Source organism: Cydia splendana, chromosome 6 (assembly GCF_910591565.1).
Source record: "Cydia splendana chromosome 6, ilCydSple1.2, whole genome shotgun sequence".
Taxonomy (NCBI): Eukaryota; Metazoa; Arthropoda; class Insecta; order Lepidoptera; family Tortricidae; genus Cydia; species Cydia splendana.
In genome coordinates, this window is record NC_085965.1 from 23,756,303 (window position 1) to 23,775,384 (window position 19,082).

At 36.2% G+C, this 19,082-nt stretch overlaps 3 protein-coding genes across 3 annotated transcripts in view; 2 read left to right on the plus strand and 1 right to left on the minus strand.

The window, feature by feature from the left end:
- The window catches only part of LOC134791772 (uncharacterized), a 329,980-nt gene that overhangs the window by 20,486 nt on the left and 290,412 nt on the right, over window positions 1-19,082 (plus strand). The gene's annotated exons all lie outside the window — the stretch shown is intronic.
- LOC134791638 (protein winged eye) overlaps window positions 12,446-19,082 on the plus strand; it is a 135,941-nt gene continuing 129,304 nt past the window's right edge. Inside the window, exon 1 of the mRNA XM_063762692.1 lies at window positions 12,446-13,307. The gene's annotated coding sequence lies outside the window, so the exon portion shown is untranslated. The remainder of the gene's footprint in view (window positions 13,308-19,082) is intronic.
- Window positions 15,231-18,620, minus strand: LOC134791532 (uncharacterized). Its single transcript, XM_063762579.1, has 2 exons — window positions 18,366-18,620; window positions 15,231-17,997 (listed from the first exon to the last, which is right to left on the minus strand). Exon 2 carries the CDS (start codon window positions 17,995-17,997, stop codon window positions 15,334-15,336), a length of 2,664 nt encoding a protein of 887 aa, XP_063618649.1. The 5' UTR covers window positions 18,366-18,620; the 3' UTR covers window positions 15,231-15,333.

The following is a 19,082-nucleotide window of genomic DNA, read 5'->3' on the forward strand; positions in this document are numbered from 1 at the left end:
CAGTTATTTTCTAGTTTAAAATCGTGGTTTGTGTCTCACTTAGACAGTGGCAGTTAAAAGTTATATGAACATTGTTGTGACCGGCTACTCCAGCTTGGTGATTGATTTATGAAGAAGTCAAGAGAATAGAAGTTCGATTGGAGTGTTTAAAGGGAAGATTAGTGACATTTTAAGACGAGAAGAAGTTGTGATTTAATTAGTGACTGCAACAGTATGAAGCCGAAATATTTATTTCTAACGAGTAGTTACATTTAGATACTGGTTAGATATCACAGTTAAAACCACCCAACTATAGTACAACATCTCCCGTCTATGGTCCAAAATTACTCGAATACTTATCTGCGATTAGGTGTAATTATTAATTGAAAGACTTAGCTCTGGGGCAAAATGTTTAAAATAAAAGAGAGAACAAACCCACAGTAAACCAAAAGCAACATGGTGTGCAACTTATAAACAGGAAAAAAAGTGGATCGTGGTTGCAATATTGGTCTATAGTTGGATAGTTAACAACATTTTGAAATTGTTCAAAATCTACCAGCCCAGCCCCTCTAGCACGGTACGCACAGACATGAAATGCCTTCCGCAATGTTAGTAACTCGAGTATTCGGCCTTAATCTAGATTGCCAGCATGTTTGACGCGTCTTCGGTTACGCTTCATGTCAGTTGTGGCGAAGACTAAGTACGTACCGATATGCAATAGAGATAACAGAACAGCGAGTGCAGCCATTTCTGATGTAATAAAATAAATGTTTCTTTCGGATAGGTACATATTTAAGTAGTGTAGACGAGTACATTGCACATGCTACCGATCTCTTTTATCGTGGAAAATAAAAGTGTCCATACATAAAATATAAGGTTTCTCTTTTTCTAAAACGAATTCATTCACAGTCCTATTTGCAGTAATAAATCAGATTCTAGAGTGTGATGGTTATAACATAAGTACATATTTGACTTTCTCACTCTTATATGTCTATATTGTCTGTAAGTATTAGGTGCTTCAGAGTGCTTTATTTTGGCTACAGTATAATTATGCATCTGGAATAAAGTCACTTGATCCTATTAACGCAAGTATGGCTCGTCAACTACAAAACCTCTTCTGTTAGGTATAAAGGGATAAAATTAGCATCTTTACTTCGTAACTACGATTAGGAGCGTTGAACCAGATAAGACCAGACTTTCTATTTTCTCGGCCCTTTAGGACATTCGTTATTATAGCTGGAACCAGTTTTCCCTGTAGCCAAACCTTTATTATAAAGTGTTCCTTATTTTCTCTATAATAAGACCTACTTCGCACTTCGCAGGACACAATAAGAAACTGTCATATAAAATATAAATGCTCGGACAGTTCCCAATTATAAGCACGCAATGTTTGTACTGCCGAGGCCGATAATATACATATTAGATTAGACATTTCTTCACGAACTGTGACAGTACACAGTACAGTGACAGTCACGCGTAGTTGAGCTGTCAAACGAGACGACAAAGATTTGGCGTAGATGAGCTGTCAAATGAGAGAGATTTAACAAGTTTATTTTGCGGTATCGTTTATCCCTGTGTGACTAGCATGACTATTTTGTCAAGTTGATATAAACTCGCCGCGAGGGGAGCTGTGCTAGAGTGGTTTGATTTTTGATTGATTTTTTCTGACGTCACTTGCAGCAACATTAAATTGTTGAAAAATTATGTTATTATAGTACTTACCTAAGTCAAATCTAACATATTGTTACAATCAAAGCTTAGTAATGTTGTATTGTATAAACTATAAATGTACAAATGTGCTTAAAATAGGTCAATTGTTTAGCAATATACTTACAAAGTACATAGATACTAAATATAACCTGGCAATCCTATTTGTCAAAATGATCGATCACTATTAGAAAATTTGAATTCCTACTGATTGTTTACCAAATTATATCAATCGTTAAGTAAATATTAAGGGATCGCTTGTGTTAAAAAGGATAGTTTAAGTAGGTAGCCAATATTATCGCGATAAATCTAATAATCATAAATCAGAATTATCCCGTAATAAATTTGTAATACGGTGGTCAAGATAACCGTTTCTACTATACGCCGAAGTGTCTCGTAAACGGGTGACGTCCCCAATAACGCATTAATTCAAGCGCTTTCTCCCGCTCCCCGTGCGCGACCCTCATTTCCGGACTCATCGGCGGCCCCCAAATCTGTATCGCACGGAGATGGAAGAATATGCGCAGTTTTAGGGGAAAAATCTTTACTTTTTAATATTTAAGTATGTCCTATAAGGATATGATGATCGTTGTTGTCCACGTCACAGCGTTATAAAGACATTGCCCGTCATTTTACAGTCACGCGGTGTAAGAAAGTGCCAGTTACCTACTTTATCATTTGGATAAAGTCATCTATCATAAGCATGTGTTGTCATTGTTAGCAAAGATATCATTATAATAAAAAAAATGCAAATTATTTCTATTTTGATTTCCAAAAATATAGGATCCTATCCATCCCCAGGCCTTGAAGTTTCTGCAAGATATATGCTGTATCTCACGAAAATTGAATAGTTTACCGTGAATAGTCTTTTCATTTTACTATCACTTTACTCAAGAATTGACATCATAATTACTTCTCTTGTTATAAATGGGATAACATGAAAAGTACCTATAATCATTTCATAAGAACTATTATATACTTATATAATCTGTCAAAGTTGTGCTATAATGTGAACTCTAACTTTATTTAATAGGTACTAACAAATTTCATAGGGAGTTTTTGTTTGACTTATGGAAAAAGATTTTTTTATTGTAGAATTTTAAATGAGATAAGGCTGCTAACTTTAGAATTTTCTGCTTTGTTCATTGTTATGAAATCAGTATAAAATAATGTGAATCGTAATAAGTTTAATATACTTACTTAATCAAATTCCCGATTACGTCACAGCTGAAATCCGTGACTAAAAGCCGTTGCCGCAGATCCAACGAACGCACGACTTATGCCATTTTGACATTTGTTTTGACTGAAAGCTCCACTCGCGCGCAATCATCAATCAACCCACGTCAGACCTGTCAGACGGAACCGTACCTTTTAATTAAACCCTTAATACATGAACATTAAAGGTCATTCTTGCGTACCTTAAAAAGCAAGTAATCTAACTTAAATTCCTGTCTTGAAAAAAGTAAAACAAAGATTTGAAAGCTTTCAAAATGGTAGTTGAGTTGGTAGCTTTTTTTTTTGATGATTTTAAAGCTGATGCTTCTACGAAGAATTTGAAGACATATTTTAAACTGGTTAAGCAAAGAAAATTAGTTGGTGTTATTCGTAATTATCTGTCATTCAATATTTCTAGAAGTTCTGGACTTGTCTCGCATTATTGAGATTAATAAAATTAATCTTATTACTTATCCATAAATGATGCAACTGAGAAGTTAAGTAAGTAGGTAGTAGGTATACGTTATTATTCCGTTTTGTAAACGCTTTAAGTAAAACAGTTATATTATCTTCTTCTTCTTCCTCGCGTTATCCCGGCATTTTGCCACGGCTCACATAGGAGCCTGGGGTCCGCTTGACAACTAATCCCATGATTTGACGTAGGCACTAGTTTTTACGAAAGCGACTGCCATCTGACCTTCCAACCCAGAACACAACAAATAACACATAAAACAGTTATATTATATTATTTTTATTTGAAAATATTCCTTAATCTATTAAGTATGTAATTAGATGAATAAAGTTTCAAATAATAAAAATTTTTTGTCAAAAAAGAACCGCCATGAAGAAGTGTCATAGTCATTGCTGAATGACTTAATTATTATTTGACCCGGGAACCGTTAATATTAATAGGTGCTTATTAATAGCTATAATACGGTACTACAACTATGTATAACTAAATTGATGTAAGGGTCTCTAGAGGGATTAGAGAATACCCCATGCGGGTCGGGGCACACTTTTAAAGTGCATGGAGTTTCATTTGTACATACTGGGTCACGTACGTTTCGTTTTACACCTTCTAAGTTTTTAGAAATTCATCTTGTTAAAACTTAAATCAGATAAACAAAAGTACAGTCAGCTGCAGAGAAAAGGTACCACCCCTGCATACAAACTTCTATACTATAGCGGTGGTACCTTTTCTCTGCAGCTGACTGTACCTATGTATATCAATATTACGGGAATCTGTAGTGGATTCAAAAGTCTTAAATTTGTCGTCAAAACAGCTGCAAAATGGTTGCAAAACATCCGAAATGAGTAAAAACCTTTGAGAATTAGGTACTTGTGTAATGTTAAATGAAATTATGACAAATACATTTTATCGTATTATCACGTTAGTTCATTAGATGCACTGATGCAACATGCTAGGATTCCGTTCCGAAAAACTTAATAAGTTTGTCTATGGAACACCGCAGAAAAAACAATGCACAGATAAGAAATCAGTTTAAAAAAAATTAAAAAGCAACGGTATTCAAATTTAAGTATTGTATGTGCAGACAAGCGTGGCTCACTCCGCGATTTCGTCGCTTTGCTATAGATAGCTAAAAGTACATCCATTCCACAATTTCCACACCAATTTTGGTGGCTAGCTGGCGTTGTCGCCACCTAGCGGCCATATCTGTCCTGATCGTAACAGACGCGTTTTGTTAGAGTGAGTCTTCTGTACCTAGTACTATTATTTATTCTGTGGTGCAGAGTCGAAAAGTTTTTATTATGACGTTTGCCGGTGCAGCCCAAACACGCACGGAGCGGCAACGCCGCGGCGGCGTGACGCGACGTTGAATCGATCCCGTTCGCGCCAAGCCGCGCCCGCACTAGATATGCGAGATAGGATTGCTAGAAATTAAAATAACAAGTAAACAGATATTGATGAAACTTTAGTCAGCCAGTGAATTACCAGTTTGGTTGGTGTGATAACGTAGAGTACAGTAAGTAGGTACATAAAATAAGGAATTCATGTTATCCTCCTTATACTTTGCCTCAGCCACAAAAACTTTACTTTTCTTTCTTCTTCTTTCTTTTATAGGACTTTTTTACACAAATTGACTAAGCTCAACAAGGCTTGTGTTGTGGGTACTCAGACAACGATATATATAATATATAAATACTTAAATACATAGAAAACAACCATGACTCAGGAACAAATATCTGTATCATCATACAAATAAATGCCCTTACCAGGATTCGAACCCGGGACCATCGGCTTCATAGGTAGGGTCACTACCCACTGGGCCAGACCGGTCGTCACCTTTACCACAGAAGTTAATAAAATATCATCAAAAAATTTAAACATCTAAGTAAATAAATCAATTTCACACATTTACCAAATAATTAAATAAAATGGGATCAAAAAAATAAAAATTACAAACTTTTTAGTGTTTAAAATAACACGCAATGATTCTAATACTTCAGTATCTTGAGATATCAATCTACAGTAAATCTTGTCAGTAGGAAAAGGCGCGAAATTCAAATTTTCTATGTGACGATATCCCTTCGTGCCTACATTATTCAAATTTGCCGCCTTTTTCTACTGACAAAATTTGCTTGACCATCTATAGGTATTTTTATCTATACTGTCAGTAGAAAAAGGCACGATATTCAAATTTTCTGTGGGAAGTCATGCAACTCTACGCGCTTACATTTTTTTAATTTGCCGCGTTTGTCTTCTGACAAGGTCGCTGTGCCAGAGTATACTTAAAAAAATTTGTAACGAATGCATTTACGATTAAGTAGTTAGTACTTAATCACACCATTTGTTAGGTAAAAATCCGTAAATAAACACGAAAAGACACTTCTGGGTGTAGAAACTTCAAATAAAATCCCCACAGACTAGCTATCCAGTTAAACAGCGCGGCGGCGTCACAGACTGGTTCTGCTTGCAATAGTGATGCACTAAAAGCTTCATTAACCGTAAATTACCGATAATTTCCTTTAATCACTTTATTGTAATAGCCCGGATATTGATGTTATTTTATTAATGGTAAAAAAAGGGTTGGTTTAGCATGCAAAATATTTCCATTTAAAACATATTTTGCTGCAATTAAAATTCCAATGACGGCGTGTAAATATAATTTTTTATTTTATTTTATTTTATACAATAATTACTACTTTAACGTTGGTATACCTACTTAATTGTGATATAATTCAATTCAATATGTAGTTAAATTATAATTATGTTAAGGGAACTTTAATTGAATTCCTTAACCTTAATGTAACGTATTTGGTACGTTTCAAACAAGGCGTACGTTATTATTATTATCAATAACTACTTGTCCTAACTTTAAAAACAACAACAATTAGAGACTAAATAAATGATGTCAGAGCAAATAAATAAAAATATGTATGTATATTCAAGGTCAAGCAGATCTTGTCAGTAGAAAAAGGCGGCAAATTTGAAAAATGTAGGCGCGAAGGGATATCGTCCCATAGAAAAGTTGAATTTCGCGCCTTTTTTTACTGACAAGATTAGCGGGACCGTCTATAAGTACCTACATACTTGATAATATCAATTTCAATTTATTATTTCGAATCCGTGGATCCATATAGTGTTAGTAAGTGCAAAAACAACTTAAAATTAATTAATTAATGTTAGTGTCATACAATTAATGCCGTACAATAATTCTTAATGCACGCGAATCATGTAACAAATTAAACAAATCATGTTCTATTTCAGTTGACCGAAAAAGGGCTTTGTACCTACTCCGACGGCTTAAGACGCGTTAGAAAAAAATGTGTACATAAAATCCCCAACGCCAAAACACCCTTTTGCCTGCCTTGGGTCGGGGAAAGGCCCCAGACTGATTCACAAGTATCCATTCTTTGCCTTTGTGCTCATTCATCCTTCATAGAGGTCTATTATAAATGATACTGGCCAGGACACGGTTCTATTATTGCTTAGCATTGTTTAGGGACAAAGACAAACAGTGAAAATGTGGTTTGAGAATAACAATAATAAGAATGTTGTAAAAAAATGTAGTTTGCATAACATGTAATCAAGTGAGCAATTTTTGTCACTTATTTCACTTACTTTCCAGTTTAAGGTTTTCATCTATCTGAGTATACCTAGTAACAGGAAGGCCTGTTTAGGGTTCCGTACTCGAAGGGTAAAAACGGGACCATATTACTAAGACTCCACTGTCCCCGTCTGTCTGTCTTTCACCAGGCTGTATCTCATGAACCGTGATAGCTAAACAGTTGAACTTTTCACAGATGATGTATTTCTGTTGCCGCTATAACAGCAAATACTAAAAAGTACGGAACCCTCGGTGGGCGACAGTGACTCGCACTTGTCCGGTTTTTAATTTTTACCTCTCAATTTCTGTATTGATTTTTCTTTGGCAGCCAGAATTCAGCCTTGAAATAATGCAATCTTGCAATATTTCGATCTTTCTAAAACCTACTACGTGGCAAGTGTCCGAGTGTCCCTCTTATCGTCATTCCTCAATTCTATGCTAACTTTTGGCACGAATTTTGCAAGTTGAAGCTGTCAGCATTAGAGAATTTTCTTTTTGATTTTACTCTCCCGCAAAACAGGCTAAATTAAATCATACTATCAGCTATTTTGTCTGTCTTCTACGTATTTCATATCTTTCTCGTATTTGAACTATTTGAAAACAAACCACATTTGTCAATTTTGTGTCCGATATTATGAATCTTAAGAAAGCCGAACTGACAACAACACGATGCCACACGTCTAGCAAAGAAACTACCAATCTCCTTTCCACTAGCAATGTGTCGCCCTAAGCCATGTTGTAAAACACAATAAAACAATTCAATTACTGATAAGTCTGATAACCATTAATATTACTGTCTAAGAAGTTTCTTTTTGTTTCATGTCACGGAGTAGTGGCGACACCGGTTTAAAACAAACGTCACGGCGGGTCTAATTCCCGGTACAACCTGTTGCCGCTAAACTGGGGAATTATCGAGTGCATGACGTTTTGTGTTTGTCTCTGCCGCGCCGTCTGGGCAAGACATTTCATTTGTAGGGGTTATTACATCTATCCATTTTCAGGACACTTTGCAATGAGTAGGGCAAAGTTTTGTTGTAGTAATAATATATTGGAGAATAGCAGAAAGTGTTCGAAGGAAAGAAGGATTAGATATAATAACCCTTATGTAAAATGGCAAGCCAAGTAAAACTTTTTAAAATAAGTAAGTACCACGAATAATATATCATCATGCTTACTTCTGCAGAGTTCTTTCTAAAAAAATATTGTTTAGATAAAATTATGTAAAAAGACAGAAAGAGGCTATAGTCTAAACTGAAATAAATGTCATATACTAAGAAAAAGTGACCAAGGCCTCCAGTGCCCCAGGCTGGAATCGAACCAGCGTCCTCTGCTATCGCGGCAGGTGCCTGAACCACTCGGCCACCGGGCCACAGCGACATTAGTCAAATTTTCCAAGTATATGCACTTCCTACTGAAGGCTTGTGGCGCCCCCTAGCCATCTCTAAGGTAGAACAGTATGGTTCGAACCTTCTATCTGGATCATTCTCATGATGATACCGAGCTAGCGAGAGAGATGGCGCTGCCAATCAATACTATGAAGTATTTGAACAAATTAAATTATTTTTCAGAAAATATTTTAATTTGTTTTTATCAAGTAGAAACACTACTATATAAATTATAAACTGAAATAAATGTCATATACTAAGAAAAAGTGACCAAGGCCTCCAGTGCCCCAGGCTGGAATCGAACCAGCGTCCTCTGCTATCGCGGCAGGTGCCTGAACCACTCGGCCACCGGGCCACAGCGACATTAGTCAAATTTTCCAAGTATATGCACTTCCTACTGAAGGCTTGTGGCGCCCCCTAGCCATCTCTAAGGTAGAACAGTATGGTTCGAACCTTCTATCTGGATCATTCTCATGATGATACCGAGCTAGCGAGAGAGATGGCGCTGCCAATCAATACTATGAAGTATTTGAACAAATTAAATTATTTTTCAGAAAATATTTTAATTTGTTTTTATCAAGTAGAAACACTACTATATAAATTATAAACTGAAATAAATGTCATATACTAAGAAAAAGTGACCAAGGCCTCCAGTGCCCCAGGCTGGAATCGAACCAGCGTCCTCTGCTATCGCGGCAGGTGCCTGCTGTATTTTCTGAAAAATAATTTAATTTGTTCAAATACTTCATAGGCTATAGTCTATTGTTATTGTTATATGAGAAACCATCGCTAAACAGCAGAAAAGCTAATTTAATTGCAGTTCGCTGCGTAAAGACGAATAAAATACTTCTTTTGACGCAGTATGAAAAGCATTTGGAAATTCAGCAAAAATAAAACAACGATCACACTGAAAATCAATGAAAGCAGATTAATATTAATATACTTCATAAAAAGTTACTATAGATGGCCAAGCAAAACTTTGTCAGTAGAAAAAGGCGCGAAATTCAAATTTTCTATGAGACAATATCCCCTCGCGCCTACATTTTTAAAATTTGCCGCCCTTTTCTACTGACAAGATCTGCTTGACCAACTAATTTTAATTTAATTGCTTCAGTGCATATAAACTTTTTAATCCACCTCCTGCATATTAAGCCTGCGAACGAAACTAATAAAAAAGGTGTACAAAAATAAATGCGTGCAATGTTTAACCAATTAAAAATTCTAATTCACAAAATCTGATTAACGAATCCCTTGATTAAGAGCGGAAACTAATAAACATATAGTGGTCTCCCTCTTATACGTGCGATACAGAGCTAGTACGAGTACGTGATATAGCAATAAATAAAATTATTGTTTTCATCTCTTTTCACTGCACGAGACTTGCATATGTTTATCCCTTTCCCCGAATCTATCCGACTCTGGGGTTCAGTTATCGCTCTTCAAATACTTTGTTTTGAAGTTCCTTTGTAACCTTGAATGTAGGAATTCCACTCTCGTGTGGAGTCAACTGATTAAAATTTCATTGTAAAAAGCTTGTGAGGCCTGGCGGCTGTAGTACCATTCATTATTTAAATTGAAGCTTTTTCACCATTCAATTACAGGGCTGGAAATTGGTTTTAAGTTCGAGCTAAATGGAATTTGCCGGCTGAGTTCTTATCAGAAAGTTCACGGAGGACGGCCCCATTCCGTTTCTTACTTCAAACTTTTCAACAACATGGATGTCTTGTACTTATAAAGAATGATAGTGATTTTCTTTAATTCAAAAGAACGGTATAGTTCCTCCTAAGTCGTTGACTTTTATTCAAAACATTTTGAAACTAGTTTTTAATTCTTATTTAAAAGTATTTTAATTTCAAATCATAAAACGGGCTACTAAGGATGGGCTAAAAACCGGTAAACGATAAATAAGCTAGACATCCTAGTGCGCGAAACTAGTCGAACAAGTTTTGGTTCACAAGGCTGTGTGACGTCAGTGCGATCTCCGCTCCAGGCGCAAGGAATAAACCGACATTTAGATGAATTACGCACTGCTTATTTTCGTCTTTAGGAATACATTTATATACTAACTTCTAAAGGCCCCAGTACACAATGGGACATAGGCTATTGCGTATATTTACGATTTCGAGTTAACGATTAACGATTAACTTTAACTTCCGTTAAAACTTTTGAAAAGTAACGTTTTAACGTTTAACGAAGTTAACTTTTTATTTAACGGATTAACAATTAACGAAGTTAACTTTTTGATTAACGGTGCCCAGCTCTGGGCCATCGCCGGCCACTCCAAGGGACGCAGCCTTGCGGTAGAATTGCTCCCTCTAACGCATAAATGCGTCCCTTGGAGTGGCCGGCGATGGCCCATTGTGTACTGGGGCCTTTAGGGTACTTCGGGTATAAAATATATTTTGATTTACCTAACTGAGAATACTCTCACCTGGCGATTGCAAAGATATTAGGAGAGGAGACATTAACTGTAAAAGGAATAAATTGTAGGTATTCAGTGTTACTCTGTATCGATAAATGAAAACAGGCCTATTCGGATTTCGAGATAACCACAAGATCTTGAGACGTTTTAGAGATCAACTAGATCTACATTACCCATTGACCAACTGTCCTCAACAGTTTTATGGACTGAGCGAACAGCGAAGGAATTTAGGGTCAACCAGAAATGAAATTCTTATATTTGTAAGTGGCAGGAACATAGATCATATAATTACAAAGTTAAAATATGAAAATAATCGGCATATGGAAGTTAAAGAGGTTGAAAGGGATCAACATGTATTGTATGTTACAAAATACGGTTGTATGTGTCGCGAGGTTTATTATTCGGGGCAAACTACTAATTTAATACTTCCATCCAAGGCAGGTAAATCACCATTTTTATGTCCTACGTATAATAATCTAATAATGGTCTTACAATGGGCGATTTCTGTGCTGTTAGAAGTGGCAGACAAAAAGTCAGAAGGTGTCCACCCTGGACTCCGAAGCGGCAAGGACGCAACCGGAATAATCGCTAAAAAGAGAGAGAGATAATGGACGAATTTTTGATGTGTTCGCCATAAACGAAGATTCATTAAAAACTATTCTATCAGATAGCAAAGCAAAAGACTACATACTGCTGGAGATAGATATCTAGTATTTAGTTCGTAAATTTTGATACAGAATAAACAAAGCTTTCAACTTCAACTACATTGTAACTTAAGATGAATTTGAACTTTGATTACTACTGATAATCTGGAGAGTTTCCTCCTTTCATTTCGACTTCCTTCCTCCCTTTTGTTTTCATTTGTGTTATTTTGACTCGAATATAATAGGAGTTAATTGTGGTCTAAATTATCTAAATTCTAAAACATTCAAAGACTGAACACACCCCACGTCACGAACTCATGATGTTGGTACTAAATTGTGTTGATATTGCTGGCAAGTGGCATCTACGTAATTTAATATTTTTGCAAAGATTCAGTCGCAAAGATACTATAAATATAGAGTCTGGATGACCTGATGTTTGCGATCAGGAGCTTATTACAATACATAGGTATGCATTGACAATAAAATATTCGGAAAAAAAAGCTCAACAAAACTTCTCCTTGTCGATTATCGTTCTTTCTCTGTATGCTGACCAGCGATTTGGTTAACGAACGCGAGTTGCGGCTTCCCAGTAAACTCTGCATACGATCAGCATAACCTTTTATGTCTTTTATGGAGCTCGTTAATTATGCGAGAAGATTCTTGTCAAATCCAGTTTTACAACGCCGTAAAAGAGGATCGCTTATAGTCTCATGAAACATGGAAGACTAACTAGACCGTATTGATGGGTTGATTACCCAGACTGCCAGCTATGATGACGCTGACAGAAGATGGCTACCTAGTGAGATTCCAGTTAGAACAACAAATTCTTTCGAAAATTTATAATGAAACAATGACGTTTAGAAATGCAAAAGGCAAAGAACAGTCACTTAAAGCGCTTCTCAGGCTATTAAAAGGCAACATCATGAAATTTTGAAGCCTTGAAATTGTTAAAGTTTAGAAACAGCGTCGGGCCCCACGGAGAATGGCGGAATCCTTACAATGCTGGTTGTATACGAAACTTGTTTGACCAGAACTGAGAAAAAAAGTAGCGGACAAGTTCGCCTACAATAGCATTCCTTGGTCGGGCCCGCCCGCGACCCGCCCCGCGCCGCGGCCCCCGCGCCCCTCGCCCCGCCCGGCGCCAGTCCGCGACCGAGCGCGACCGCGTGCGTACCGCGCCACACATCAACAACATTGTAATGTGTTCACAAAAGAATCAGCTCAACAAACAGACTTAATTCTAACAACGGTTAACTATCAAAAACCCTTTCTAAAAATGTAGAGGTAATTTAGAATCTCCACCCAATTAAACTGCTTTCTTTCATTACAACTCCAAAAGTTAATCTCAAGTTACATTGACATAGTGTATTTTAGGAATTTTAATCAAAAAACCGGTAAATCTGTGTTGTGAATAGTTGTGTGCATCACTAAGACGGTTGTTCCATATCCAGTTGTTATCGATTTTTGGTGTCACTAGCCCCGAACAGCTGTTTTGGGGATACGGAAGCGAATTGTCTGTGGTAGCTGCACTTTTTCTCAAAAACACCTCTAAATTAACGAGTGTTTTAGTTCATTTATTAAATTTCAAGGAAGATTAGTTCCGTACTGTAAAATTTAAAACTGAAATATTCGATTATGATGTGCAACAGTGCATGTGCATGATGGATTTAGTGGAATAAAAAAATCGTAATACATTTTGACAATCGTGGCAGTGTTGTGTACAGTTGATTTGATTACATAAAAAAAAACAAATAAAAAAAAGTGTCAACAAGTGCTAACAACGTGTGCTAGTGTTTTTGAATGGTTTTTGATCAAAATTCAGTGTAAAACAGTGTTTACCGATTTGGATTTCAAACGTGGATGTGGATTGTGCCCTGACAACAAGGTATGGTGTATTGTTTTGTTATTATTTGATAGTTTTATTAGTGAAATAGACGTTGCAAGTTCCGTAAGGCGGCGCGGCGCCGCGCGCGTTTGCCGGTTCTAGGCCTAACCGTGCACCGCGGAAGTGCTGCGATGCAGTTTGTAAAACTCCTTAATGTGCAGTTTGATAAAGTTAATTATAAAACAGGCAAAGTTTAGCGATAAGTATATGGTTTTAGTATTTGTATTAACGAAGAATATTCAAGGTTTTAAGTTACGTTTTGAAGGAAGAGGGAACCGCAAGTTAGCCGGGTTTAAACTGCTGGTGCTGGGACCAGTTAGGGTCCATAGGGTCAAAATTTTCTACTTTACCCTTGAGTAATTGCTTAGTTAAAGAAATGCTGTACGAAATAGTTTTATAGATGACATACACAACACAACTCATATAACACGAAAATCACGAAATATGTTCTTATTTGACTCAGGCATTTAGAAGTTAACATTCGAAATGTTTGAAATATGAACTACCTATAACATAATGTACCTACATTAACCACCTAAGTTGTACGCAGGGATGCGTACAATTTTTTGTTCATATTCCTAAATCTATTTTGAACTTTTATTGTGTAACTAAGGGTTCCAATTTCAAAAACAAAACAATTGCTTCTGGGTCTCAGGAGGTTAAACAGTCAACTGTTTAATAATTCTCTAATGAAACACTCTCATTTAGAACCTATAATTACATACAGTACTCATATCATTAAATATATTAGTAATGCACAGTTCTTTAGGAAGTTTAGTTGGTCTATTAAAGCTAATGATACATTTGCCAACAAAGAGGGAAGAAAGTTGCCATTGAAGTTAGTCTTTTCCTCACCTTCTACCACAGTTATAATCAAACTTTATTCTAAAATTATACTTCCGCTTGAGCCATAATTCATGTACAGTTGCCATCAGATATATCAGGGTGGTCAAGGTGCTCACAAATATCTGAACACGCCTCTATTGTCAGGGCGCTAGGGCGCGTGTTCAGATATTTTTGAGCACCTCGGCCGCTCCGATAAATCTATTTACTAACAATAACACCCTTAATCATAGAGAAGTAAGTTTAGAGTGCTCACTTCATACATAGATAGAAAAACCCATTATATAGGTATTTGTAATAAGAAGAAAATTCAAGTGAGTTTTAAACTTATTAAAAATAACTTATCATAAAGTGACGGCACCAATCATGGACATGTTAAGCACACTAAATTAGAATTTCGTTTAAAAATGGGATGTTTTTTGACGATACAAAAATGGTGATTTTTATTTTGGGACTCAAATACATGAGGAACATTTAAACAAAACCAAAAATCCTGTATGTTTAATACATAATTAATAAAAAATATATAAATTGAAATTTACGAAATCACCATTGATGGACATCAAAAATTCAGTAATGGACACCCAGTCATGGACATGGACCCAATTATGAACATCCATTAATGGACACTTTTGTATTGAACACATAAATGAAACAAATGATGTCACAAATCAACTTTTATTAACGCTATTTGAACTTTCAACATGAACAGTCTTAGATTTCCAAGTTACACTATCAGACTTTCAATCAACCATCTGGTTTTCAGTCATTTATTAAACATTAATTGAGGCTTTACCTCTTTGCCAGCAGCTGCAGCTTAGAATTGGTAACATAACAAATCAACTGAGATCTATCAGGTAAGAAATTAGAATCTTAGCAATACAATAATCATAAAGCACAATATAAAATATAAAAAAGAACGAACTAAAAAGTTTACTTTTTCTCCTAGTATAACTTTAACTAAAATAAGCATTTATTATTTAATAAAGAAAGATTATATAAGTACCAAAATAATGAAATTACGTTGTTTATAAAAGTCAGTTATTTAGCTTAATATCTTGTTAAGTATGTTTTACAGCCTCACTTATCGATTTAGACAATTAAATACTGAGAATTCTACAAATACTCCACACAGTATGACTTATTTTACTGAGATCCATATGAAGCTACATTAATTAGATAACTAGGTATATGTATTTGGCAAATACTTCTCCATTTCTTTAATTTTGTAGAAGCCTCGATTATTAAGAGGCAACGGGATATTTATAAGTTCCACAACATCTCCAGCATTGTACCAGATTTTATCAGGCTTGTCAGGCCATCTGAAAGAGTTTCCAGTTGATAATATCATGGTACTTACTTCATACTGGTTATGGTCGACATCCTCAGTTTTTCCAGGAAAATATTCTCCCTCATACTTGACTATGACAAATTGTCCTTTAGCAACTACCAGGCCAGAGTTTGTGTTTGCTGCTAAGCTGCTTAAAGGTTCATCATCAGAATTTGTATCACTTTTATTGCATTTCAGATTTAATCGAGGAAATTTAGTAGATTTTGTACCTTGCTTCATAAAGGGGATTTTGCGTCTTTTTGATGGTTGTGGATCCTGAGGTTTTTCTCTACTTTTATCAGAATTACTTAAAACACTATCATCACTTTCAGCGTATACAATCTCTGCATCTGTGTCTTCAGACGAAGTGTCCTGGCGATGTTTAGACTTGGGTTTAGGTTTAGATTTTCCTTTTTTCTCAGCAATATTTTTTTCTTTTAATATTTTTTTTTGCTGGCTTTCTAGGGCTCTCTTTTCTTTTTCTTGTTGTAGCTTCTGTTTTTCTATTTCTTTTTTTCTGTGATATTCTTGCCAAGATTTACTAGTCACTGCAAATGGAACCTTCTCTTTTTTCTTTTTTTTTTCCTTCGGTTCTTCGGGCCAAAAAAGGCTTTTCTTAAAAGGTGATGGAACCACTACACCTAAAGCAGCTTCTAAAGGATGTTTCTGAGGAGTTACACTACGTACAGGGACTCTGGCAGTAGTTTCTGACGCACTCTCGGGTGTTGCTGATGGGCTTTCCGTGTTATTAGTTCTTGGGACAAATTCCGGTATTTGGTTTTCGACTGCTTGATTTATTGGGAATGTTTGGGTCTGCGTAGGTGGTGTACTGCAGGATAATTCTTGATTTTCGACACTAATTCGGTTTGTCTGCTCAGGTTCCTCCATTTGGTTAGGTAATTCACTTATTGTAGGTGAAGCTAAAGAATCTCGGCATGGTTCAATTTCAGTGCATTCCAGTGGTTTGAGAGATGATGTTTTCTGAGATTCCAACAGCAGAGAGCCCTCCGTGGTTAAAATAGCCGTCGAATTTGGATGTTGTACTTCACTTTCTGTGTTATCTGGAGCAGCTTCTGATGTAGAGAGCTGATTCTCTACTGAATCTATTTGGGGAATAGACCTTTCACTATTAAACGACTCTTGTTTGTTTTTGGCCCAGATAACAAACAGCGATTCATCTTCACTTGGTATATTCTGTTCAACGGTGCTCCTGTCTTTGAGATATAATGCGTTGAACAAGTCTAACTTTTGTCTCGAATAAACAGCAACTATCTCAGCATCCAAGTATTTCACAAATTCTATTTGCTTTGGGTCCTCTTCCTTCTCAATAATTTGTGTATGTTTTTTTTTTATTTTACTCATATCAATGTAGTCCGGTCCGAAAGGGTGCAAACCTCCAGCTCTGAACCCATTCCGAATGCATTCTTCTGATATTGTGCTAATAGCGTCTTTTAGCACAGGTGCAAAGTGTTCTTTTTTCAGGACTTTACCCAAATTGTTCAGTTGCCACTTAGAAACTTCTTTTCTCCAGGCTAATTTCAAAGGGCGAAAGACTGCTAAATCCATTGGTTGAAGGATATGGGTTGAGTTGGGGTACAGAGCAATGAGCTCTATGCCGTTTGCGGAGCAAAAATCTGATAGATGTAATGTTAAATGTGATCTGTGGCCATCTAAAAAAAACAGGACGGGTTTTGGTATCTTTTGCTCCTCTAGCCATGGATTGAAAATATTTGTGATATACTCGTAGAATGTGCTTCCACACATCCAGCCTGATTCAGATTTTCCTATGCCCCAATGTTCAGGAACAGTGGCTGTTATGTGCGCTGGCAGTCTATCATACTTGAAGACTATCATTGGTGGTGCTAATTGACCGGTGGCATTGGCAGTGAGTAAGACAGTTAGGTTGTCTTTTTCATCGCCGCAGAATTGGTACAGATGTTTTTCTGCTTGCTTACAAAGAACTCGGCCTGCTTTTGGTGACAAAAAAAATGCGCTTTCGTCGGTATTAAATATCCGGCTGGGTTCATCTAAAACATCTTTTAAACCTATACCTTCTATGTATGTCGTTATTTCTTCGAACCATTTGCGGATGCCTTCTTCGGTAACGTCATCCCTCGACTTCGAAAGATTTTGTGCTGTTTTTTCTGTTATATCTGGATGTCGTTTTAAAAATGACGAAAACCACTTTTTTCCAGGTTTGTTATTTGTAAAAGGATTGGCCTTCCCTTGATCTAATATAATTTTTTGCACGCTCTCTGTTAATAATTGTCTATTTATGGGAAAGTGCTTTTCACTCATTGCGACCAACCATTTTACCAGAATGTCCTCTTCTTCTGGCGTGAAGATAGTTTGAGGCCCCATAGCACAAACTGCAGGACTTTTGCCTGTCACCTTGTTGTGCAAGGTTATTCGAGGAACCCCAAACCGGAGGGCAGCTGTGCTAATCTTTTCTCCCATCCTTACATCATCCATTGCTCTCCCCATTTGTTCGGGGGTGTAATTTTTCTTTGGTGCCATCTAAGACAAAACAAAGAACCCAATTATGGACAACTAAAAATACCCAGTTATGGACATCGTCCATGATTGGAAAATAAAGAGCAAACACAAAATCAACTCAACCCAAATGTTTAGTGCAACAAATTAAATAATTTAATACAATAAACTAAAAAAGTAATAAAAAACTTAAGCATGGACACTTGTCCATTACTGAATTTCATAAAATATCGAATCCAGTAATGAACAAACCCCACAAAAAACTTATTGCTGTGATTGGACATATTCAACTTAGCTCAATTTACTCGCAATATAGTATTATTCAGTAGAAATAACATCAAATCTCATTACAGCATAACACAAGATAACACCATGCACAAATATGTACTCACCTCCTTAACGATTTCAACAATAAACACGGATTTACATGACCACCGCCCGCAACGAGATTTCACTTCGCAGCCATCTTAGAACAAAATGGCCAATTTTGGTGACGCGTGTCAAAATGACCGCTCAAACGTCTATTGGTTATGCTTTAGAATTGCAAGTTGAAAAAGGTTGGGACAGTTGCTTAATAAATTCGATCAACGAAAAAAATGTCCATAATTGGTGCCGTGTCCATTACTGGTGCCGTCACCCTAGTTATCATACTTCCCAAATCCCTTGCCTCTCATTGATCCATCAATCATCTTATTATTTATTAAGTAAGGATAAGAATATAATATATGCAGCATAAAGAAATACAGTGTGGAAAGATAAGTCGGGCCCTGGAGGGAAACTACCTTAAATCCTTAAGCTGGCTCATTTTACTTAAAAGAGACATTCCTTTATTTTTAACAAGAAACAAAACTTCATTCAAAAATTTTCTAAAACTCGCTTGCCTCGCCCGGGACTCGAACCGACAAAAAAATCCAAAAAATAAAAACTCGCAATTTTATTCTACTAATCGATACAATTAATGTTAATGATAACATTTCTCCAAGAAACATTAGGTCTTACACTCGTCTGTCATTCAAAATATCCATAAAATCTAATATTTAGTACTCAAGATTTTTTTAGACAAGCCAAATTGAAGAAAAAAAAGAAACTTACTTTGGATGCAGTTTTGT